The 25180-nt window shown below is 42.1% G+C and overlaps 1 protein-coding gene across 1 annotated transcript; it reads right to left on the bottom strand.

Moving 5' to 3' along the window:
• Window positions 1–4486: 4486 nt before the first annotated feature.
• TNFSF10 (TNF superfamily member 10) lies at window positions 4487–23762 on the bottom strand. The gene is made up of 5 exons (XM_059391540.1): window positions 23556–23762; window positions 17502–17639; window positions 14658–14700; window positions 8511–8615; window positions 4487–6810 (listed from the first exon to the last, which is right to left on the bottom strand). The coding sequence occupies exons 1-5, from the start codon at window positions 23676–23678 to the stop codon at window positions 6359–6361; spliced, it is 861 nt and encodes a 286-aa protein (XP_059247523.1). The 5' UTR covers window positions 23679–23762; the 3' UTR covers window positions 4487–6358.
• Between the last annotated feature and the right edge of the window lie 1418 nt (window positions 23763–25180).

Genomic DNA, 25180 nt, shown 5'->3' with positions numbered 1-25180 from the left:
TTTTTATTAACATATAGTATATTTTAGCCTCAGGGGTACAGGTCTGTGAATCACCAGGTTTACACACTTCACAGCACTCACCATAGCACATATCTATCTCCCTAATGTCCATAACCCAGCCACCGTATCCCTACCCCCACATCCCCCCAGCAAACCTCAGTTTGTTTTGTGAGATTAAGAGTCTCTTACGGTTTGTCTCCTTCCTGATCCCATCTTGTTTCATTTATTCCTTTCTAACTCTCCAAACCACCCACGTTGCCGCTCAACTTCCTCATATCAGGGATGGATCTTATTTTTTCAACCTATTCATCCACCCCATGTCTTTTCATAGGAGAGCATCTGAGTTCGTCTGGGCTGCTCTGACAAAATGCCACAGATTAGTGACTTACAAACAATGGAAATTCATTTATCACAGTTCTGGAGGTTGTAAGTCAAGATATTGGTCTTGCCAATGGGGTCAGGTGAGGGTCTTCTTCTGGGTCTAAGGCTTCTCAGTGTGTTCTCACATCACAAAAGGGGCAAGGAACTGCTCTCAGGCCTTTTATATGAGGACATTTACCTCATCCCTGGAGGTGGAGCCCTCAGACTTAGCCCGCCAAATTCATGTCTTTGCTGCATGCAAAATTCATTCACTCTATCTCAACAGTCCTGAAAACCTTAATTTGTTCTAGCATCGACTCAAAATTCTGAAGTTCAAAATCTCATATAAATATCATCTAAATCAGATATGGATTAGATTTAAGGTCAGTTCATTCCGAGGCTAATCGCTCTCCAGGTGTGAATCTGTGAAATAAAGTAAGTCATGGGCTTCCAAAATATGATGGTGGGACAGGCATAGGGTAAATTCCCCATTTCATAAAGGAGAAATAGAGAAGAAAGAGGCAATCTTGTGAGTCCAAATCCAACAGGACAAACATCAAATTTTAAGGCTTAAATAATCTTAAATTAGATGTTCTGCCTGCCAGGCCCAGTGTGGTGAGGGTAGCATATTCTGGGAATATTGGGGTCTCCTTGCCCCCATGGCTTTTCTGGGGTGGCTCAGATGGCAGCTCTCATGGGTTGAGTTTGTGTACCTGCAGCTTCCCTGTCTGAAATTACACACTGGTGGCTCTGCTGGTCTGGGGTTCTGGGGGCATGACTCCAGCAGGCATTTTGCTAGCAGGGGGCTCACTTCAACCTCACCCTCTCTGTGATCTTCTGTCTGATTTGGATATCATAGATCTGGGTGGGTCCATTCTTTGAAATCTAGGTGGAGACAGCCATACCCCATCACTCTGTTGGTCAAGGGTCTGCCCTCTATGGCTTTGGGTGGTCTGACCCCACAGCATTTGTAGGCACCAATCCTACAGCTATGAGCACAGGTTGTCTGGTCTGCTGAAACTCAGGCAAATGATTTCTGTATTTTAACACCAAGGAGGCAGACTTCATCATCTCTGAATCACTTTGGGGGGTCTTTTTCTCTTGACTTGGAGAACATTGTGTATTCACAGCTGAATAGCTCTATAGTCCCATCCTATAAAATCTAAGAAATCTCACAGCTTTTCTTCATTCTTCTTATGTCTGTCTCCTGCAGTCAAATTGGCTGCTTTCCTTCTGGGGGTGACTGCTGTATCTATCCACATTTTATTCCATCCCTTTTGATTAGGTAGTTAATCCAATATAGTTAAAAATGCCATTTATTTGTTTTCTGTATGTCTTAAAATGTTTGGTTCCTCACTTCCTCCATTACTGCCTTCCTTCATGTTTAGTTAAATTTTTACAGTGGCATGTTTTGATTCCCTTCTCATTTTGTTTTGTGTATATTCTATAGATATTTTCTTTGTGGTTACCATGGGGATTACATTTAATATCCTAGAATTATAACAATCTAATTTGATTTGATTCCAACTTAACCTCAACTGCATACAAAAATTATTCTTTTACAGTTCTGTCACCCTACCACTTCATGTTATTGATGTCACAAATTACATCTTTATATATTTTGGACCCATGAACATAGATTTATGATTATCTATGCATTCAACTTTAAATACCATAGAAAATCAAAACAAATTTTACAAACTAAAATTTGTAAAGTAAAGAGGTCCATACCAAGATATATTGTAATCAAACTGTCAAAGACAAAGAGAGAATCTTGAAAGCAGTAAAAAAAAAAAAAAAAAAAGACTTATCACATAGAAGCATAGAAGATGCTCAATAAGGTAACAAGTCAATTTCCCAGCAGAAACAGCAGGGACCCTAAGATGGTGGGATAATGTATAAAAAATACTGAAATCAAAACAAAGTCAACAGAGAATTCTGTACCCAGTGAAGCTGTCCTTCAAAAATGAGGGAGAAATTAAGATATTCCTAGATAAACAAAAGCTGAACAAGCTCATTACCACTATACTTGCCCTCCCAGAAGTGCTAAAGGGAATGCTTCAGGTTGACATAAAGGGACACAAGACAGTAATTTGAAGCCACATTGTGTGTGTGTGTGTGTGTGTGTGTGTGTGTATATATATATATCTGGTAAAAGAAAATATATGAGAAAAATACCAAAACCACTAGTGTTATAATTTTTAGCTTGTAAAATTCGTTTTGATTTTCTACTTCAATATGGATGAATCTTGACGATATTATGCTAAGTGAAATAAGCCAGACACAAAAGGACGAATATTCTATACTTCTATTTACATGAGGTACCTAAAATAGTCAAAGTCATAGAGAAAGAAAGCAGCATGGTGGTTACTAGGGCTTGAGGGAAGGGAGAATGTTTAATGGGTACAAGGTTTTGATTTGGGATGATAAAAACATTCTGGAGATGTATAGTGTTGATGGTGGCACAACAAAGTGAATGTACTTTATATCACTGAATTTTACACACAAAAGTGGTTAAAATGGTAAAATTTATGTATATTTTACCACAATTTAAAAAACCCAATGGTATGGATACAAAGATGGACAGTTAGATCAATAGGGGGGGAAAAAAAAAGCCTAGCCCTAGGAAAGCCTGCTCTATGATAGAAGAAACATTAAAATCAGTAGGGAAGAAAATGGACTCTCCAATGAACAGTGTTGGACAACTGGCTACTAATCCTTACCTCACATCACACGTAAGTTAGAGTTGAATGCTACTATTGAACTATGAAAGGCCAAACTGTAAAGCTTTTAGAAAAAAATATATGGCAATGCCTGCGTAGCACCATTAGGAAAGATTTTTTCCGGTTGCCCGGGTGGTTCAGTTGTTAAGCGTCTGCCTTCGGCTCACGTCATGATCCCAGGGTCCTGGGATCCAGTCCCACATCAGGGTCCCTGCTCTATGGGGAGCCTGCTTCTCTCCCTCCAACTCCCCCTGCTTGTGTTCCCTCTCTTGCTGTGTTTCTTTGCCAAATAAGTAAATAAAATCTTTTTTAAAAAGATTTCTTGGAAATAGTATGAAAATCCATATTAGCTTTCTAAGGTTGTTGGACCAAAGTGCCACAAGTGCTTTCAACAACAAAAATTCATTCTCTCACAGCTCTGGAGGCCAGGAGTTCAAAATCAAGGTGTCAGCAGAGTTCCGAGACTCTAGGTCTCCGATCCTTCCTCTGAGACTGGATGGAATCTTTCCTTGTCTCTCCCCAGCTTCTGGTGACGGCCATCATTCCAATCTCTGCCTCTGTTGTTACATGGTCTTCTCTCTGTGTGCCTGTTTCTAAATTTCCTTCTTCTTTTTTTTTTTTTTAAGATTTTATTTATTTATTTACAGACAGAGATCACAAGTAGGCAGAGAGGCAGGCAGAGAGAGAGAGGAGGAAGCAGGCTCCCTGCTGAGAAGAGAGCCCGATGTGGGGCTCAATCCCAGCACCCCGGAATCATGATCTGAGCTGAAGACAGAGGCTTTAACCCACTGAGCCACCCAGGCACCCCAATTTTCTTCTTTTAATATGATTACCAGTCTTGGGGTACGTGGGTGACTCAGTTAGTTGAGTGTCCCTTCTTATTTCAGCTCAGGTCATGATCTCAGGGTCATGAGACTGAGCCTTGCATCAGGCTCGGTGTTCAATGTAGAGTCATCCTATCTCTCTCCCTCTGCTTATTCCCCCACTCCCTCTCTCTCTCTTTCTCTCAAATAAATAAATAAAATCCTAAAAAAAAAAAGAGAGAGAGAGAGAGAATACAAGTCTTATTATTATAAAGACCCTCATTTTTGCATATGACCTCATCATAAGTAATTATATCCGCAACAACCCTATTTTCAAATAAGTTTACATTTTGAGGTAGTGGGGAGTGGGACTTCAACATACCTTTTCTGGGGGGACACAATTCAACCCATAACAAAAGCATTAGCTATAAAGGAAAAGACTGACATATTTAACACATTAAATAAAAAGTGAGAAATTAATTCCTTTCTTCTGTAAGAGACATCAGATAAAAGATATCATGAAAAAGAGATTAGAAGTCCTTTTTTCCATTTTAATAATCTTGGTACCATAAGACAAGTGCAAATATTAAACAAAAACTACACATTTTAATATGTCATCTTTATTGAAAAAGTAACATCTTAAAAATTTAGTATAAAAATATAGAGCAAAAATGTTCTCTTTCAAGATTTTATGGAACACACATTGTAGTCTTTTTTCTTTCACTTTTAAATCCTTGTTTAAAAGGTCTTTTTCTGGGTTCTTGCCTGGCTCAGTCGGTAGGGTATGCAGCTCTTGATGTTGGGGTTGTAAGCTGGAGCCCCACATTGGGTGTAGAGATTACTTAAAAGTTAAATCTTTAAAATTTTTTTAAAAAGAAGGTCTTCACTTGGAGATTACTTTTGAAATTCCTCAAAGTTTTTTTCAGTATAAGGGATAAGGCAGAGGATGCTTTTAAAATTTTTCCCCATATGATTAAGTATTCATTCACTCAGTCATTCATCGATTCACAAACGTATTTTGTGTGGGTGTTGTGTTAAGGCACTGTCCCAGGGACTGAGGTTACAGATGGGGACGGGACAAAACATGCCCTGTGATCACCGTGCTTATATTCTGGTGAGAGGAGGCAGGCTTTAAAACACAGAGTAACAAATATGTCAATTTGTCAGTATGTAAAAACTTAACTAGTGTTATAGAAAATAGAGTGAGAGGGGCCAGAAGTGCCAGGTGTCTGCAGGGTGTTGTAAATTTAAGTTTAAAGGAAACTTTTTTGAGAAAGACCTATTGGATCAGACACATTTAAATGAACGTTTGAGCAGACAACCTCAAAGTATAAATTATGCTGCGTTTAGAGCAACAATTAGAAGAGATTAGACAAATACTCCAACTAATTTTTTTTTTTTCCAACTGGTTAGATTAAATGGTGAAATAAAATGTTTTGTGTCACAATTTTGGCAGATAAAAGCAATTGCTCCTCTTCTGGCTGAGGCAAATAACTGATTCAACCTTAAGCAGATGTATACTAGACAAAGACATTTGGTAGTGGAGGATGGGGTAGGGGGTGGGAGGTGAGGATTAGATCTCTCCTAGGCTCTTCTCTGCGAATTTACCTGTGTTTGGTGTTTCCACTTTCCCATTTCTCTTCCTGCTCCCATGAGGCCAAATTCCCTTGTCCTGATTAGCTGTTCACTCGTTATGGAGTCCTTTATCAAAAATATTATTAGTACTTTGGGTCAGCTTGACTTTTGTAGTGAAAATCACAAGCCATTCAGAAGTAATTCCTTATTCACTGAGCATAAATTTAGTTTAGTTTTTTTTTTTTAAACAAAATGATATTATTTTGAGTAGAATGTTCTTATCTCCATCAAATCCAGGTGTATGAGATAACTCCTGTAAGGTCAAGCATGATGCAAACACCCTTTGCACATCCCATATATTGACAGAGGCTACCTCCCAAGATCATGACCTTTTAGTGGTTCTCCTTGTTGTCTGTTATGGTAACCTGGAAATGACCAAGGTGATATATTACTTACGAGACGGATCACTGGGTGCCTGGGTGGCTCAGTTGGTTAAATATCTGACTCTTGATCTCAGCTCAGATGTTGATCTCAGGGTTGGGAGTTCAAGCCCCGTGTTGGGCTCCACAGAGCCAGTGTGGAGCCTCCAAAAAAAGAGATGGATCATTAATCTTTCTTCTGGAATCCTCACAAGAGTAGAAAATAAAGACAGCTGTGTATTGCTACACAAGTGTTTGGAAACAGAATCTTCTAGGTTTCTGAGAGCAAACTGATATCTTGTAGACCCCTGAAAGGTCTTTGGGAATTTCGCTTTCTTAAAATGACTTGGTCATTTTCAGAGATATTAGAGAAGCGTGTGTTGCTTTTTAGGTCTTCTGGTTGAAGCGGCTTTGCTCAGATTTCCTTACTTTTTGTGAAGAGTCACTTTGGGAATATTGTTTTTTCTTTGCAGATTAATTAGCCAACTAAAAAGGCCCCGAAAAAACTGGCTTCTCTGTCCATGTCAATCAATTGCTTATTATTTACAGAGACAAAAATTGTATCATTTTCCTTAAGCTCAAATATCCCACCTTGATAGATGGAATAGAGTCCATATTCAGAGTCTTTAGACCAACAACTATTTCTAGCACTTTTCATCAGCAGTATAGGGTCAGGATAATTTGTGTATTTGTAAATATATTGTACCATTTGTTTGTTTTTCTTTTTGTTCTGTTCTGTTGAACTCGTTCCTGAAATTTCCTCAGGTTCCTGAAACCGAAAGTATGTTTGGGAATAGATGTAATAAAATCCCCTTCGATGGATAACCAGCTCTCCATTCCTCAAGAGCAAATTATTCAAGAATGAGTGTCCTTTTCTCGATGACTCCCAGGAGTTTAGTTTCTGGCCCAAAGCTTTTTCATTCTTGGAGCCTGTATGAAGTTCAGGGAGAAAGAAAATTAAAAGAAAGAAGTTTGTAACAAAGGTAAGAATGATCTCAGTAGCTGTGCCTAGCCAATTTTGGGGGTGGGATTTTGAAGACTTTCAATCTAATACAAACTGCTTGCTCCTTCAATCTTACAAGGATTCCAAATTTCAGTCATATAGGAATCTGAGGGTATTGTATGATTCTGATCTGTTGGAAGTCCCTTACTTTCCACCTCATCCACCACTTGGGCCACATCTGTCACACTCAGCTCTAAACTGTAGCATGAGAGATGATTAACCCAAATGGCAATTTTGACTCTTGGGCAGAACTTCTATCCCGCACCCCTACTGACCTTCTTATGCTGGTGAGTTCAAATGAGTAACAAATAAGGAAGCCAAAAGAAACATATCTATTTCCTTAAGCCTGGAGCTCAGAACTTATTGCAGTTTCTTTGGGTCTCTTTGGGGTCTTTCTTGGTCTTTCTCCACAATCCAGAGTCAATGGCACTATTCAAGCAGAAAGCATTTCTAGTCCACAATAAGACAGGGCACACAGCTGGGCAAAGAGAGCCCAGATTTAAAGATCTTCAGACCCTTGGATCTTTAACTCCCAAAGACTTTGAGTGAAAAAGGGCCCTACTAAAATACGACATTCCTTTAAACTTTGGACCCGTCTCCAGGATTGGTGCAAAATTTAGTTTTTCAATAGTGTAAAAACAACTATTGTGTTTCTTGTTGAGTAGTAAATAGTAACATTATAATAACGATCTCACTCATAGGCAGAACATGTCAATCATTCATAAAGCAAGAATTCAGGAATACCAGGAAGGCAACTGTCCTCACCAAAAATTGAAGAAAAAAAAAAAATCCCACAGTCTTTTCATATTTTAAGTGACATCTGAAATTTCTTTAACTTGGATGAAACCTTTCATAATAGGAAAAGCCACTATTTATGGAGTACTTAAAATTCCCAGGAATTTCACCTGTGCTAATCTTCAGCATTTTATGATATAAAGATTATCTCTACTTTGTATATGAAGAAACTGAAGCTTGATTTGATTAGGTAATTTGCTCAAAGCATATATCTAGGTAAAGAGGAGCTGGTATTCCAGCGTGGGGATTTAGACCACAGGACTCCTTGAACGTTACAGGACTGTGTAGACAACAGTTCTTCAGGTAAGAAATAGACTTATCATATTTGGCTGAACCTTATGAAACTGACATGTCTGTGAGTGAAAAATGGTCAAATATTGGCAGCTTCCCATAATTCAACCAAATACAAATGCCACAAGGAATACCTAGTGACTCATGGTGAAAGTAAATAACTGATTTAGAACTTTTGAAGAGGAGGAAGATTTGATGAGAGTGAGAGAGAGAAATTACTTTGAGGAAGAAGAAGAAAAGCACAAATAGGGGTATGGGAAACTCAAAGACAAAGTTCTCCCACCACAGAATTTTCCATTTGTCTTGTAATCTTGCTTCTGAAAAGAAGCAATCTGAGCCCTCATTACCACTGAGCATTTTGTAGCTAGCCATATCAACATTTCATAGACAAGTTAAAAGAATAAACTAGTGTGTAAACCTGGTGATTCACAGACCTGTACCCCTGAGGACTAAAAATATATGTTTATAAAAAGAATAAACTATCTGGAACGAATTTTTCCAGTGCCTTCCTTTTAGCCATATATTTGTTTTTTTCTCTTACTTGGAAATGGAGACAAGCTTCTTCTCCGGCTACTTCCAGTTATGTGAGCTGCTGCTCTCTGAAGACTCCTTTCACTTAGTAGGCTAGGAATATTTAGCCGTTTTTCTAAAAAGAAAAATGATAAAGAATTTTAGCAGTTATCAAACCTACTTTTCAAAAACATTGTTATTCAGAACTGCTGTCGGTCAGACACTGTAAGCACACTGGGCTTCCAAAGTTGATCGTATGGGCTTTCATCAAAATAGCCTACATTTTAATATGATCATCCATCGATTCCTGCTTATGTTTAATTTTGAAAGTATTTTAGATGAGAAGAATAAGCAGTAGCTTGGGTTAGAATTCACCAGCATCTCAAAGGTGAGGCCCATCCAGAATATAACAAAATGAAGATTCTGGCCCTTTCTAAGTCAAACAAACAAACAAATAAATAAATCGCTGGGGACATGTAATAATTCTGCTGAGTCATTGAATGTACCCAAATAACCAAGCACTGATGAATTTCCACTTTGAGTTATATATAGAAACAGAGCGATCCTGATTCTAAAGGAGCAACGGTGAGAACAATGGTCTATAGATGCTACAAACTGGTGTCCAACAGTCATCTCCCACGCCTGCCCCTCTAAAAGGAAACATGAATTGGCATACTGGTCATGATAATCAGTATATAAAAATAAAGTCACTAATTCACTAGATAATAATAAGCAAATAAGACTTATTGATCACTTTCTGCAGTATTTTGGAGCAGCCTTTAAATACACAAATTCAGCAAACTCCTCTTTTCAGAAAATCAGTTCCAACTTCCCCAGTGTGCTTACACTGGTTACGATAAATGATATTTTATCATCAAGAAAATATTGCCAAGGGGTGCTTAGGTGGCTCAGTCATTAAACATCTATCTGCCTTCGGCTCAAGTCATGATCCCAGAGTCCTGGGATCGAGCTCCACATAGGACTCCCTGCTCCACGGGAAGCCTGCTTCTCCCTTTCCCACTTCTCCTGCTTGTATTCCTTCTCTCACTGTCTCTCTCTCTCTCTCTGTCTCTCTCTCTATGTCAAATAAATAAATAAAATCTTAAAAGAAAGAAAGAAAGAAAGAAAGAAAGAAAACATTGCCAGCAATAAATTACTGCACTGTAATAGAGAGGGGTTGCAAATCACTGTTTAAACACTAATTACACAGACTGAGCCCTCAAAAGACTTACTATCTTTTAGGAGAGATATGAACTAGACAGTGAAAATTTAGTTGTGAGAAATACAAATACACACACACACACACACACACACACATACACACACACATAATACATAATAATAAATATAAATAAATAAATATAAATAAAGGGTGATGGGCATTCCAAAGAGGGAAAGAGTCCTCTTTATTGGAGGACTGAGGTCAGGGGAGGGTTTTGTGCTAAGGCTTACTCCAACAAACCAAGGTACTCTTGGTGCTCCTTTAGAAGCAAGGAGAAAGATCTAGAGACAAATGAATGCAAGCAAATATTTGAGGTGTGAGGATAACGCTCTAAAGAGGATGAGCATGGGCAGACTTGGGAAAGAATGGAAGAAGGGCATTTTCAGAGATCGAGGACAGGGGCCACAGGCAGGATACACAAAGCATTCCTGGGCTGCAGCATAGAAGGGGTTCAGATTCGGGCTTAAATGGGGAGCCAAATGATGGAGGGTTTGAATGTTAAGCTAAGAGACACGGACACGGTAGGACTCTGAAAGATTTTGATAGGGGAAATGGAGAGATAATGTGTTGTGCTTTAGGCTATCCTATCTCAAAGTAAGGTCTGATGGGTAGAAGTTGGAAGGGTTGGAGACTGGCAAGTTACCAGACTATAACTGATCAGGAATGAGAACAGGCGGTCTTAATCAAGGCTAGGAGGAGAAGGAACAGAAAGGAGGTGGTAAAATTTCACAGGAAAGGAATGAATAGGAAGTAAGAATCTCTTCCATCCATCTTGTACAAGTTGTTACTTAATTCAGGATAGATAGGCATTTGTACAGTCCTGAAGACCAAACGTATCATGGGGATGCATGGACAATTACGTAATACTCTCAGAATGCTCAGCTTTCAAGGATGATGTGTCCATTCACCTTTAACTTCTACTGTTTAATAATTCATAATGCTTTGCCTGCCCTTAGACCTTGACACCTTGTTTTAAAATATGCAGAAGATGAATTTAATTATAAATATCTTACATTTAGAGGTCATTGTGAAGATTCAGGGAAGCCTAAACACAAAAGCAAATTCTAAAGAGCACATTTCTAAAAATAAACAAACAAAGACAAGATTTCCTACTGGCTATAGCAGACTACATGTGGAAAAGGAACCTGTGAATATGTCTGTTTGTGTGTCATGAATGCACCTTCATATACTGAATTAGTGCCTAATTTCTACATCTTAGTGTGATAAATAGAGAAGAGTATTCTTCTTACACACTGAAAATAGTACATGCATCTTCTGTAGACCAGGGATCGGTTTTGCCTCATCAGAAGAAGGGGAGTGTTCACTGTTCTGATTACCACTTTCACGGAAATTTCCAGAAGAATGCGTAGATCCTGGGAACAGATCTTATCCTTCATGTTTCATAAAGTGTATTTAATAAAGAAAAATGGGGGTTGTTAAGCAATGAAGAAGCTTATGGTATCGAAAAAGGAGAGTTGAAAAGTAGAAAGACATCTTTGCAACACTTAGAGAACAGTTTCTTCTCTGCCAGGCTGGTGTGCCCCAGGACAGCAGTCTCCAGTATGTGTATTCAGGTCTCCATGGCCATTAGTATGGGAAAATGGGGTTACAGTGAGCCAAATGTGAAAAAGTAGCAAATTTTATCCAGTAGTTTTATTGACTTATGTATTCATTTAAAAATACGTATTAAGAGCCTTCTATGTGGAGAGATAGGGAGGTGACACGATATTGTGAATGTGCTATCTGCCACTAAATTGGGCCTTCAAAATGGTTGACCATAACATTCTCAAAGGTGGTGGAGTAGGAAGATCCTGAGCTCACATCCTCCCATGGACACATCAAGGCTACAACTGATAAGGGAAATCTGTGTTCTAAAGCGCTGGACCAATCCAGCAGGGGAATCCCAGTCCTGGCCCCAGGGCCATTCCGGGTTTTCCTTCCTGCCTGGCCATCAAGCATACAGAAGTGGCACAGATACAGAAGTAAAAGTGTATAAACTACCCCCTTTGTTTGTGCTGGTGGCTGACCTTGGGAGATTACTCTCCTCTGAACCTGCCAGTATTAAATAAACCTCCAAGGTGACCAGTGCCTGGTTCTTCTACTAGATCCAGTTGAGGTTCCATAAGACAACTACATATAGAGTAATTCTCTCTGAAAAGAACCTGAAGACTAGCAGAACAGCTCTTCCATAGTCAAAGATATAAAGAAAAAGCCACATGGAGACGAGTTGAAAGGGCCAGGGTTAAGATCTCATCAGGACTCACCTTCAAGGCAAGGTGATCTACAAGCGGTAAGGGTATACATAGGTATGGAAACTCCCCCTGGGGAGCAAGGGATTCAAGCCCCACATGGGACACTGTCCCCCCCCCCCCCCCAGCCCGGGGCCTGCCCTGGGAAGACAGCTCTCACAATGTCCAGCTTTGAAAATCAGTGGGGCTCACCTCCAGGAGAGCCAGAGGGCTGGAGGAAACCGAGACTCTGCTTTCAAAGGGCTTGCACACAAACTTACTCCAAAACCCAGCACAGAGGCAGTGGATTCAAAAGTGCCTGGGCCATATGTGAAGGATATTTCTTCCTAACTTCAGGGCATGTGATAGAAAGGCAAGAATCTATAAGAAGTTTCTTTGGGAACAGAAGTGCTGGCGGCCTTTTCTCTTGCCTTCCTTCTCTCTAGCCAACTTGACCAGTGCCAGTTCTGACTCTCTTCACCAACCTTGCTAGCACCTCGCCTGGTCCTGGCATTGCCCTGTGGACCTGCCCCATCCAATCTGTGCCTCCTGGTAGAAGCCCCTCTACAGCAGCTCGGCTGAGACCAGCGTCCCCCCACACTTGTTCCTGCTCTGCCGTGGAAAGATGCTCAGCATCACTTATCATCAGGGAAATGCAAATCATAACCACCATGAGCTGTCTGCACACTTGTCAGAACAGCTAATAACAAAAAGACAAGCAACAAGTGTTGGCCAGGATGTGGAGGAAAGGGAGCCCCACAGCACTGCTGGTAAATCAGGGCAGCCCCTCTGGAAAATAGCATGGAAGTGCCTCAAAAAAACTAAAAATAGAAAAGCCGTACAATCCAGCAATTCCACCTCTGGATATTTATCCCAAGAAAAGGCAAATGAAATCACTATTTTTGAAAAGATATATGCTCCCTTATGTTCACTGCAACATGAGTACAATGGCCAAGATCTGGAAGCAACCCAAGTGTCCACCCGTAGATGAGTGGATAAAGAAGCTGTGGTAAACACACAATGGAACATTACTCAGCTGTAAAAGACCATGAAATTGAGCCATTTGGGACAACATGGATGGACCTGGAGGGTATTATGCTGAGTGAAATAAGTCAGACAGAAAGACAAATAATGTAAAATTTCACTTGTATGTGAAATCTAAGAACAAACGAACAAGCAAAACAAGACAGACACATAAATACAGAGAACAAACTAGTGGCTGCCAGAGGGAGTGGGTTGGGGAGATGGGTGAGACAGGTGAAGGAGATTAAGAGGTACAGTTATAAAACAAGTAAGCTACAGCGACATAAAGTACAGTATAGGGAAGATAGTCACTAACACTGTAATCAGTATTAGTGACTATGGTCACTATGGTATGGTGATAGTTAGTAATCATACTTATTGTAGTCAGCATTTTGTAATGTATGTAAATGTCAACTCACTATGGTATACACCTGAAATATAATATTGTATGTCAACTATATTTCAATAAAAAATAAAATGAGAATGATACCTCAAAAAAGAGTTACTTGTTTGTTTGTTTTAGATTTTTATTTGCTTATTTATTTGACACAGAGAAAGAGATAGAGAGAGAGCATAAGCAAGGGGAGCGGCAGGCAGGCAGAGAAAGAGGGAGAAGCAGGCTCCCCAATGAGCAAGGAGCCTGATGTTGTCCTCTATCTCAGGATCCTGGGATCATGACCTGAGCTGAAGGCAGCCACTTAACCAACTGAGCCACTCAGGTGCCCCCAAAAGTTATTTGTGTGTTATGTGAATTTAATCTCAATCAAAATACAGACAGACAGATAGACACACACACACACACACACACACACACACGAAACACGAAATGTGTTACCCCTCAGGGCCAGGTAGATAAAGAATCTCCTAGGTTTCGAGGATCAAGTTCGGTGCTAGGTATAGACAGATGAGAGAAACAGACATGCATTCAATCTTTGCAGATCTTTAATCTAGTAGGGAATCAGAGAGCACATGGATAAAAAATATATATATAAATAAAATAAAATACACAAGAAAATGCGATAGAAATAGCAGGGTGTGGGGCGACTTACTTAGAAAGGTAGGCAGAGGAATATTCCCTGAAGAGGTAATGAGATGATAAGATGAGAATGACAAGGAGTTAGTTATATGAGAAGCCAGGCAGAAGGCAGCCTGGGTAACAGCCCTCAAAGAGAATGTGGGTTGAAGCAGGCTGCTGACCGTGAACAGGAAGGGGCCGTGGCTGAGAGACCACAGGATGAGAAGTGGGGGGGTGGTAAATGATTGCTGGGAAAGGTGACAAAGCGAGAGGCCCTTGCGTAAAAAAAGTCATAGAGCCTCGTAGTGGTCAGAAGCAGAGAAGATAGGTCATGTTGGGTTCTCATTTATCTTACTTTCAGCCATGTTCCAGAAAGGATTTAGATGACTTACTTACAGCACATTTGAAAGTAAAAAATAAATAACTGAAGAAATGGAGGTGAAAGGGAAATTCATGGTGGGAAAACAAGATTCAGAAGAAATAAAGTTTTGACCGCAGTTGGGGCCCCAGGTTTGGCTCTCAGCTTCCTAATGGCCAATACAAAGAGAAAGATAGAATCAAGTGGCTTGAGACACTGAATCACAGTCTGAGGGAGGATGCGTGGAAGGGAGTGGAGGAGAAGGGCTGGAGAGCCATTCACCCCATCATGAAGTCGACAGCAGAAAATTAAAATAATAAAAAAAATACTACCTGGAACTGTAGGTATGGTTTCCTCATAGGTTTTCAAAATCATCTGCAAACAGTATTGAATAAAGCTTGTTAATTTCCCTAAAAATTTCAACTGACTACAGAATGTCTATGGCCCTTCTTGCTGATGTCTAAGATGTCCTTTCTATGCCAGAGAGGAACCTCGGAAGCTTTAAATGTCCAAGCACAGGGTGGACATCTAAAGGGCGAGAGCTGGGGTGAACACTGAGGCAGAGGGAGCTGTGGAAAGTTCTGTTTCTGGAAGGGGCCTTCAGAGGCCACACCTGGAGCTGCCCAGGAAGAAGGTGCCATCTGGCAAGGTAGATGAGGCTAATGTTGCCCAAACTTCCTTGTGGCTACTGGATGTGTTCCCCAGGCCTCCTCGCTTTCTCCATGTGGGGCGTGAGTCTGCAGGCAAGTGTGTGGGTTAAGTGCACTGCGGAACAGTGTTCAGGGGCTTTGAATGGCTGGGCAGACCCAAGACTCAAGGTGTAAGACATATTGGACATACAGAGCCCACCAAGGCAGGACTTGGCAACACTGTGCCATTCTCTCGTTTCTGACCTGTGGCCAGGGCGTTCTTCACATAAACATGTTTTACCACATGCCAATACCTTTTCTAAATAGCTAGCATCACCTTCTTTGTACTAACCTGTGGGGAAAATCAGTAAGAAAGAGGGAAACCTTAACCTTTCTATTAGATGAGCTAATACTGAGCGCAGCTGTGGCTTCTGAAGTTCCCTCCATTTAGTTCTGTCCCCTGGGCCTTTGTCCATCCTTTCCTGCCACTGTTGTCCCTTTTGAAACTGCCAGAAACTCTCCTTCTCTGTACTCCCACCCCAAACCAGGAGCTCTCTGTTTTTCCCTTGGTCTCAAGCCCTGACCCAATAAGGGCAGGTCCACCTCTGGCACAATGGGCATTGGGGGGAGGAGGGAAGCCAGCAGTGGCCTCAGCATGGTCTCCTTATCTCTCTCATTCTGGGGTAGAAGGAAGGAAGGAAAGAGGAGGAGCAGCAGGAAAAGAGAAGGGTAATTCTTGTAGTGTGGGAAGCAGAATCAAAGAATGATAACAGTCTGGTCAAATGGTCCAGATGCAAATGTGTCAATCACTAGCTCTGGGAGACTTTGCTCAAGTTACTTAACTGATGTGAACTTTAATTTCTTCATCTAATTAAAAAAAAAAAAAAAAAGGAGAAGAGTAAGAGGGGGCCCAGTCAGTTGAGTGTCAGACTCTTGATTTCAGGTTCAGGGTCATGGGATCCAGCCCCAAGTCGGGCTCCACACTCAGTGGTGAGTCTGCTGGAGATTCTACCCCAGCCCCTCAGATTCTCTCTCTCTCTAAAATAAATGAATACATTTTAAAAAGAGAGAGAGAGGAAGATAATAGTTTTGATTCCTTCCTCAGAGAGCTGTTCTGAGGATTAAATGGCATACCATATGGAATTTTAGGATGTTTACTGGAAAATAATCTGTTCCATTAATGGCACCTGGAAAAAGTGGGAAATCATTCCCCCCTACCCTGACCACCCATCTGTGTCCTCTCCCAGCCTCTCCCTATTCTAGTGAGTGGCGGTGTGGGAGAATGGGAGGGAGGCAGACAGAGAACAGCAGGAAGAGGTATGTGAAGTCTACCCCCACTACTTCTCTACCCTCCCCCCACTCCCTGCCCCAGCATCCAGCCCCCTCCTCAGGCTCCAGATTTCTGCTCTTCTCTGAGTTTCTCTCCCCTGCCACCCATGGGTTTGCCCCCACCAACCCCAGGGACGTTTGAGTCCCATTCCTCAGTCTTCTCAGGATGCCCCCGCGCCCTATCCACCAGCCGGCACTGCCCACCCCCGCCCCAGGCTTCTTGGTCCTCAACACCTGACCACCTGGAGCAATGGAGTCAAGCTGCTTCTGTACAGCTTGTATGCAGTGGGCGCCCTGCCGTGGCCTTCGGGTGAGGTCAGATTCCATTTCTCATAGAAATGGCATCCTAGAAGACATCTGGGCTCTACTGTGAGGATTGCGTGGCTCATAAACTGGAGCCCTAACCACAAGCATGACAGTTTCTATGCAAAGACAGACTGAGCACCAAACAATGGGCTTGCAATCATATCTTCAAAACACACCTCCTTCCTGCCCTGGGAATGTCCCCAGCATTTTTTTTTTTTTTAAATAATGATGTTGTATCACGGAGTTATTTTCATAGCCATGTTCTCATCCTGACCTTTCTGGATAGGCAGGAGTTAAAATTATGTAATTTAATGAAACAAACTCTTTGCTGACAGAGAGTTTTTGCTAGGGATCCTGTTTAAGCAACTTCTACAAACATATTTTGTAATTGGTTATTTATTAACTATAAATCGAGATGTCATCACCTTCAATTTCTCAGTTTCTCTTTCTTCCCTCTTCCTTTCCTCTTTCTTCATCTCTATATGTATACAAAAATAAATATATGTTTAATTCCAGAGATCAACAAGGTTGGAAGAGTATAAAAACATTAGTACACAGCTTCGTCTGTCTTCGGAACAACAAAAGAAATCACACACGTCTTTTATTGTGGTGTGACCTTGAACACACTGCCCTGTCTGTGCCTCAATTTCTATGATGGGAGATGAAAAGTTTAGACTAGATGGGGAGGCTCGAGTAGAGGAGTGAACTCAAGACCAAGGAGTCAGCCAGGACCCACTGTTTCGTGCTGTTCCACTTTCTCCTAGTTCTATGAATTTGGGGAAAAATCACTTAAACACTCTGGGCCTCAGTTTCCTCCTTTGCAAAATCAGCACCTCCACTCAATGCTCTTAAGTGTTCCCTGCTCTGTGACCTTCCACACCTGCTGGTGGAGGGACCTGGTGGCCCACCTACCTTTCTAACAACCTGATGGAGGTGCCACTTCACTTGCCCGCAGGGGCTGTTCATACTGTCCTCATCATAGGGGTCCCACGGGATGTCGTCTTCCTTTAAGAAACAGGCGATGCCACTTCGGGAGTACTTGTCCTGCATCTGGGTTAAGATGGAGTAGAACACAATATTAGGCTCAAGAGCTTTTTATTTTTGTTCATTTACAAGTTAAGTGATAGGAACTGATGGATGACAGATTCAAAGATGTCTTGGCACCTGAGATAAGCTCATGGCTTGAAATAGAAGTAGCCATGCTGTCCTTTGTTTGGTGAATACAAGGAAGCAGCTGGATATGGTGGAAAGGTTACAGGTGTGGGCCAGACATCCTGGGTCACAATGCCCTTCACTGCCCCAGTGTGTCCCTCAACAAACTGCTTCTTCTCTTCTCTGTTTTTCATTTGATCTTTGAGCTGGTTCATTGTGGTGATCTTTGAGATCATTTCCAACTCTGGGATGGGGAGGTTCCCATTCCGAAGATGGGAAACCACCTAGGTATAAAGTACGCAATAGAGGGGCACCCGGTTGACAGTCTGTCAAGCGTCTGACTCTTGATTTTGGCTCAGGTCATGATCTCAGTGTTGTGAGATCAAGCCCTGTGCTGGCCTCTGGGCTCAGCGTGGAGCCTGCTTGAGATTCTCTCTCTCACTCTGCCCCTTCTCACTCAAATTCTCTCTTTCTCAAAATAAAAAAAAAAAGAAAGAAAGAAAGAAAGAAAGGAAGAAAGAAAGAAAGAAAAATGAACAGTAGGCAATAGAGTCCATTTAAATTCCAGGATCCTAAATAAAAAAGTAAACAAATCCTTCAGGGCCTTTGGGGTACAGGTAATGTTCTTTTTCTCAATCTGAGCTTCTGGTATTGAGTAAATTCTAGTTACTTTTGTGAATTCTACTCCTCTGAATGGTAGAATCTAGAATATATTTCCACGGGAAATCTTAACACTGTTTTATTAAATGTCCACGCTAGTTACAGACACTTGAAATACCATTTGAAGGTTCACCCCTCCTTCCGATTGAGAACAAGCATTTATAATGGCCAGGTAACTGTCAACAAAGTACTAGCCTGATATCAAATACACACACACACACACACAAACGCGTGCACGCACACAACCCAAACTATCCAGCACATTCTAGGCTGACAACTGGTTAATTTTACAAAGGAAAACGGGAAGTCCATTCGAGGTCAGACATTAGGTTTTTTTTTCCTTTTTCCTGTTTTTGTTTTTAACAACTGGGATCGAGGAGCTGTTATTTCCCTGTGCAAATCTGAATTGCTTTTCTCTGGAGAAATAAATGGCCATTTTTATCTATTGTTTGAACTTAGGGGACACCAAAGCCTGAAGGAAAGATCAAACTTAATGATGCTCCTTCCTATAAAAAGACAATCTCATTCCAAATCAAAATAATTTGTTTGTGCGCGGTCCCAGTCAGAGTCACATTGTTCTGAGCCCAGCCACATGCCCCTTGGACATTTGACGAAGCTCCCTCAAGTGCAAAAGCACAAATCTGAGTTGATGAATTCCTTCCACAGACTCTGGCACAGAACATTCATTTACTTTCTAAATAAATGTTTATTTTCTTTCTTCCTGCCTTTAATTACAAGAGTCAAACTTTCTCCAGTTAGTAGATGTGCTAGCGGTGACAGCTGGGGCCGCCTAAGCTGTGTGGAGTTAACAACACTGATTTGCTCCCTCCCCACCATGCTTGTCTCCTATAGACATCTACTTGCACCTCCAATATATGTGGGAGCTAAAACGCATTTCCTAGGAACTCGATTAGGTATGCTTTAGAAATAGGAGAACATATCCCGCAACTGGGGGTGGAGAGGATCAGAGAGGAGGAGCTGGATTCAATACAAAGCCCAGAGGGTGGTTCCAGGAAGAGCAAGTTAGCTACATTGGACCCTGTCCCGGGACAACCAGTATGGGTGTTCTCTGGCCAGACATTGGTCTGATGAAACTGAATAAACAGGTTCACAAACGCCTATAACTTGTGGACATGAAAAGACGTGCCTGACACAGAGAGGAGGAGGATGTCTTTTCTTACTTCACAGCAGCTGGAAGCTCTCTCATCACAAAAAGATGAAGAACAGGAGAAGTTAGGACCAGGGGCAGGAGAAGGCAGAGCTGAGAGCTGCCGGGGGCCCCGCAGTCATGGTAGCTGGAAGCTTCTTGGGAACTGAAGGGGAGTCTGAGAGGGTGGAAATGCCACAGGGCCCAGCCCAGGCCAGAACCAGCTGCACCTGAGTGGTTCTGGACACCCTCTGGGGATTTTCCAGAAACACCTCCAGAGGGTGGGAGGAAGAACCCTGAAAATTATGTTAAGATCCTAGGCCTACATGGGAGGGAGGCTGACTAGCTAATGTGACTCCACTCTTACCCCCAATTTTTTTTTTAATATTTTATTTATTTATTTGACAGAGGGAGAGAGATCACAAGTAGGCAGAGCAGCAGGCAGAGGGAGAGGGGGAAGCAGGCTCCCTGCTGAGCCGAGAGCCAGATGTGGGTCTCGATCCCAGGAGATCTCAGGGTCTCAGATCCCTGAGATCATGACCTGGATCGAAGGCAGAGGCTTAACCCACTGAGCCACCCCGGCGCCCCTGTTACCCTAAATTTAATGAACCCTAGAACCATTGGTGGTATATGGGAAACCTGCAAAATATAAAAAAGCAAAGAACACTTTTCTAAATTAAAAATCAACAAAAAACCCACTAAAATCACCCTGATCCTAGTTCTTAAATAACCTCTCGATGATCTCTCTTGTTTTCAGGGTTGTATGTAGGCAATTGCGTGTATGGTTGTTTTCTCTTAAGACTGTATAAAAATGTCACGTTTTTAAAGCCTACCTAAAAATCATATATAGGCAGCATAGATATTTTTATGGCATTCATGGTAGAAAATTTATAAAACATAGAAAAGGAAAAAAGACATCCTTAACCATACAGTCTAGAGATCACAATGATCAACGATCAACATTTTGGTATTTCACCTTCTACACATTTTATGCATGAATACTGGTTTCTGAATAATCGAAGGCCTGAGGGAAAGCCCAGCCCTCCTCCCCAGCCCCACATGTTTCTTGCATTTTCCTATTTGGTGGTTTCTTCTCCAGACTTTGGCCAGGGATGGTGACTAGCTGCGTGAGTGAGGGGGTACCATGGTTGTTTCGAGAATGATTCATGATGGTTAATGTGATGAGTCCCTCTCTGTCCTTTTTTCCCACCTCCTTCCCACTTCAAAGCATGAATTTCCTGAAGCATGCTTCAGACCAGAGCTAGTTTCGCATTAGCCACATCTGGGTGTCGGAGGCCAGGGAGTCACGTGTGCTATTTTCATCTGCACGGCACTCGGAAAGCTTTTGCACCTAGCGTCTGCTCTTCTGACCCAGGAGCCCTGAAAGGTGGTTTCCACCGTGACTGCGGTTGGTGCCATCAACAAACATGGTGATTGTCTAGGCCAAGGCCAACCTTGTCAGTCCTTGGCCGGGCTTGTGGTCTACAGGTTGGCCTCCTTTGCCAGCTGGCTCGGAGACTTTGTGGTGGAGACACTGGCTTTCTCTCCTGCCCTGACATGAGTTTCTAAGGAATCATTTTCCGTGAACCACAAGCAGCATAAAGAACCATTTATGGAGAATGGTGGCTAAGCCTCCCCTTCTCCCTTGTCTTTCCCATCTATGATGCCAAAGTGGTAGGCAGTTCCTTGTCACGAGATATTCTCAGAGAGACATAAACTTTAGAGGCTAAGCCCATAGTTAGCGTCCAGGCTTGCTAGTCTACAGGCTTCTTTGTGCTTATGTGTGAAGGTCAGCTCAGAGCTCCTCAGCCCTGCTTAGGTCATGCTCTCTATAATCCTTGCTCAGCTTACCTTCTGGGAACTTTCATCAACCCAAGTGGAATCTCTGATCTGTTTAAGGAAATTAATTCTTCCATTAAATATGCTTTTCCAAATTTTACACGGTCAACCAAAGAGACGCAGAGTCACTTTTCCTTGCAAGCATTCCTGACAAAGAGGGTGATGGTGGCAGGAGACTTCTCAACACTAGTAGTTTATGGAGCACTCCTTTAATGCCAAGGCTCAAAACTGGGCTTTCCCTTTAACCTGTTTTATAATCTTGGGCAAATCATCTAATTCCTTGTGCCCTATGTATCTGTAAAATAGGGCAATTCTATTTACAAGTTCGTTACAAGCTCAGTAATTCTATTTACAAGTTTAAGGATCAAATAGAGCAATATTTTGCCAAGTTTCTGGAACACAGTATTGGCTGAAGATCTGTTCACTCTCCTCACTTTCTGGCACTTTCCATGAATTCTTCCATATGGCTATACGTATATGTATCCATATATAACTATGCAATCAAGAAAAATGTATGCATGTGGGGAGATGTTAAGCTTTATTCAAAATTTCCATTTTTATAGTTGAATAAAAAAATACTTGATCATATACACAGAAAAGTGCATGAGTCAATAATTAGTTAATTCAGTCTTAAAACTTGGCCAACTTGTAATGTCAGCAAACTGAGGTAATGGCTTGCGCAATAGAGACAGACTCATTCTGTTTATCCTGCAAAATTAATAACAGTTAGGACATGCTAGCTCCAAACTCACGAACGCAGCTGTATTCCAGACTCTCAGGTGGACTTAGAACTAGAGGCATGTTTATAGTTACACAGATGTTTTAGTTACAAATATCCAGGGCTCTTCTGAATGTGCCCTAGAGCAAAGCTGGCTTCACGGGTCATCTAAGGATAGCCCCTCATTTTCATAATTCCTTGCAAATCAAACAAGAGTCTACTTCATCCAACTCCAAAGGAAAATTTTGCAACTATTTGAGATAACCAGATGTATACTTCACAGGGTATGCAAACAGCCTTTCCATAACAGATACTCACTCTATGGCATTTAGATAATTTATATTTTTCTGAGACCCTTCTACTTGCATTCCCTAGCCAGCCGGCAGATGCAATGTTGCTTTATCATCATGTGGCAGGATGCAGGGGGCATCCGAGGGTGCAAATATGTTAACTCTATAGACACCCCGTAGAGGAGGAAGGTGTGTTTTAGGAGTCCAAAGACTTGAGTTCTCCTCCGCTTCCAAAGCCCTGTCTGAGCTTAGGTATGTCATTTTGTCTGGGGATCTCTAGTCTCCTTATCTATAAAACGGGGGGTGTCCAAATTTCCTTCCAACTCACAGTTCTCTACTATGTAATACACAATTAGTCAAAACATACATTAGAACCCAAACGCTGGCTTGGTTTATTTTCAGCAATTTTGCATTCATGGTTCCAAAAGTTCTATATAGTTGAGAAATGCAGGAACTAAAATGGTACTAAGGTTTTTTCCCCCCTCTGTCAAATGTACCTGCATTCACACTTGGACCACCCACAGACATAGAGCAGTCATTTTATTTTCAATTATTTTATCAGGAACATAAAATGTGAAGTCCTTATGGTAACAGACTTAATTCTAGACTCTAGAATTAAGAATCTAAGAATTAAGAATCTAAGTCTTAATTCTAGACTCTAGACTCTATGCATGACATGTCTGGGGCCAGGGAACAGACCAATGCCAGTCCTTCCTATCCTCACTGTTGTCCACACAGAAATGCCACAGATCTCAAACTAAATCATGTTTCAAAGATCAGACTTACCCTCCACCCCGTGTCTTGGAGGAAAAAGACAAACCTGATGACACTCCAAGACTTAGTGCCGATTTTAGTTCAATTGCTAGTATTATAAAATGCACAAACTGATGAAGAGGGAAAAAACAACTATGCTAGGAGTTTTGCTTTTGCATCTGCCAGTTGCTGGTAGAACGAGTTCTGTAACCCCACTCTGTTCATACAGTCCTTTCAACTTAAACTTTTGCAAGGTCCTCCGTAATCATATGCGTTAGCATTTAGGGTCCACAGGCAGAGAGAGGGAACTTTTTTTTTTTTTCCCAGAAGAGGAAACAGAGGCAGTTACCCCCCCCCCCCCAGGGTGGCTGAGCGCCTCTGTCAGGGACCGTGTGCATGGTACTGACCTGCTTCAGCTCTCTGGTGAAGTACATGTAAGTCACGGCCACACAGAGGGACTGCAGGAGCACGGTGAAAATCAGAATCAGCACGCAAGTCTGCCCAGGGCTGGGGCCCCCCGGGGCCTGCATCTCGCTGTGATCCTGTCCAAGTCTCACTGTGGCAAAGGCAGCCGACAGCAGGTTATTGCTGTTGAACCAACGATCAGGGGTGGAGCTCTTCTTGGGTTTCATTTATTTAAAAACAGTCAAAACGAAACTGAAAACAACAGGCTAGGGAAAGGAGCATTCCAGGAAGCTCTCTCCATTCTATGGGAATATCAGGGACTAAGGAGGGAAACAGACATCAAAATTGTTTTCAAAACTGGCAGGGCTGTGTGTTAGGGCAAACAGCTGCTTCCCCAGTGCTCGGGGCCCATTGGGGGTCCTGTGGCTGTGCCCTTGCCCAGGAACTGTGCTCATTCCTGGGCCCCGAGGCTGCATCTCATCCCAGCAGCTGGTGCCTGAGAGCCAGACCACAGATCTGACCATCCGCAGAGGCCACTCTAGTCAGAGATGCAGGCTGCATGGGGAGAAGTTTCCTTTGTTCTCTCCAAGGTTACTCGGTGGCCCCATGCAGCAGTTCAGTGGTCCGGTAGGTGTCTTCAGTTGGGAGGCCAAGTGGTGTGGGGCTTAGCAAACAACCTCAGGGGCTCAGACTGCCTGCAGGCAGATGTTGGTTCTGCTGCCTCCTGATGTGAAACCCTACCTGGGTTTTTAAGGGCTTTGTCCTTAAACTTCAGCATCCATGAAGCAGGGATGATAGCAGCACCTAACCCCAAAGTGTAGCTGGTAGATGAAATGAATTAATTACTCATGCCTGGCTTCCTGGGGCTGCTTGGCAAATATAGCCCGTAACCTTTCTAGCTACAGACATGGAGAGTGGAGTGGACCAGAGGATGGAGCAAGGGCTGCTCACCAACTTGAAAATTAAGTCCCATTTAGTCCGAAGTGAGATTTTATTGACAGTGAGATATGGAATTCCAGAAAATGTCACCCAGAAAGACCAAGGAAATGTACCTGAGTGGTTTGGACAGGCCAAGTTCATGCCCCTCAAGGATCAACGAGTTAAGAAATGCAAGGCATTTGACTTGGTCTCTCGTCATGGCACCCTGACCCCAATTATGTATACCCATTTGGTTTTCCAACTTTATCTAGGTTATTATTTACACACGTTAAAATTCATCAGTGTCAAAGGTTTGGTATACCTTGGTAATTGGATATGAGGTGTAACCACCACAATCAAGTTATAGAATGGTTACTTCGCCTTTAAAACTTCCTTCAGGGGAGCCTTGGTGTCTCAGTCCTTAAGGGTCTGCCTTCAGCTCAGGTCATGATCCTGGGGGGGAGTCTGCTTCTCCCTCCCCCTCTGCTGCTCCCCTGCTTGTGCTTTCTCTCTCAAATAAATACATAAAATCTAAAAAAATAAAATAAAATTTAAAAATAAATAAGTAAATAAAAAACGTTTTCATCCCCCCCTTTGCCCGAGCTCAGTGTGGAAACACTTCATTGAGTTCTGTGGCCATCTCTAATATTGACTCTCCAGGTGATTTTAGTTATGTTACCTCTGTGGATGTGCTTCCACTCTTATAAAA

Source organism: Mustela nigripes, chromosome 2, assembly GCF_022355385.1.
Source record: "Mustela nigripes isolate SB6536 chromosome 2, MUSNIG.SB6536, whole genome shotgun sequence".
In the NCBI taxonomy this organism is placed as follows: domain Eukaryota; kingdom Metazoa; phylum Chordata; class Mammalia; order Carnivora; family Mustelidae; genus Mustela; species Mustela nigripes.
Note: the sequence above shows the minus strand (reverse complement) of the source record. Positions and strands in the feature narration are given on the sequence as shown.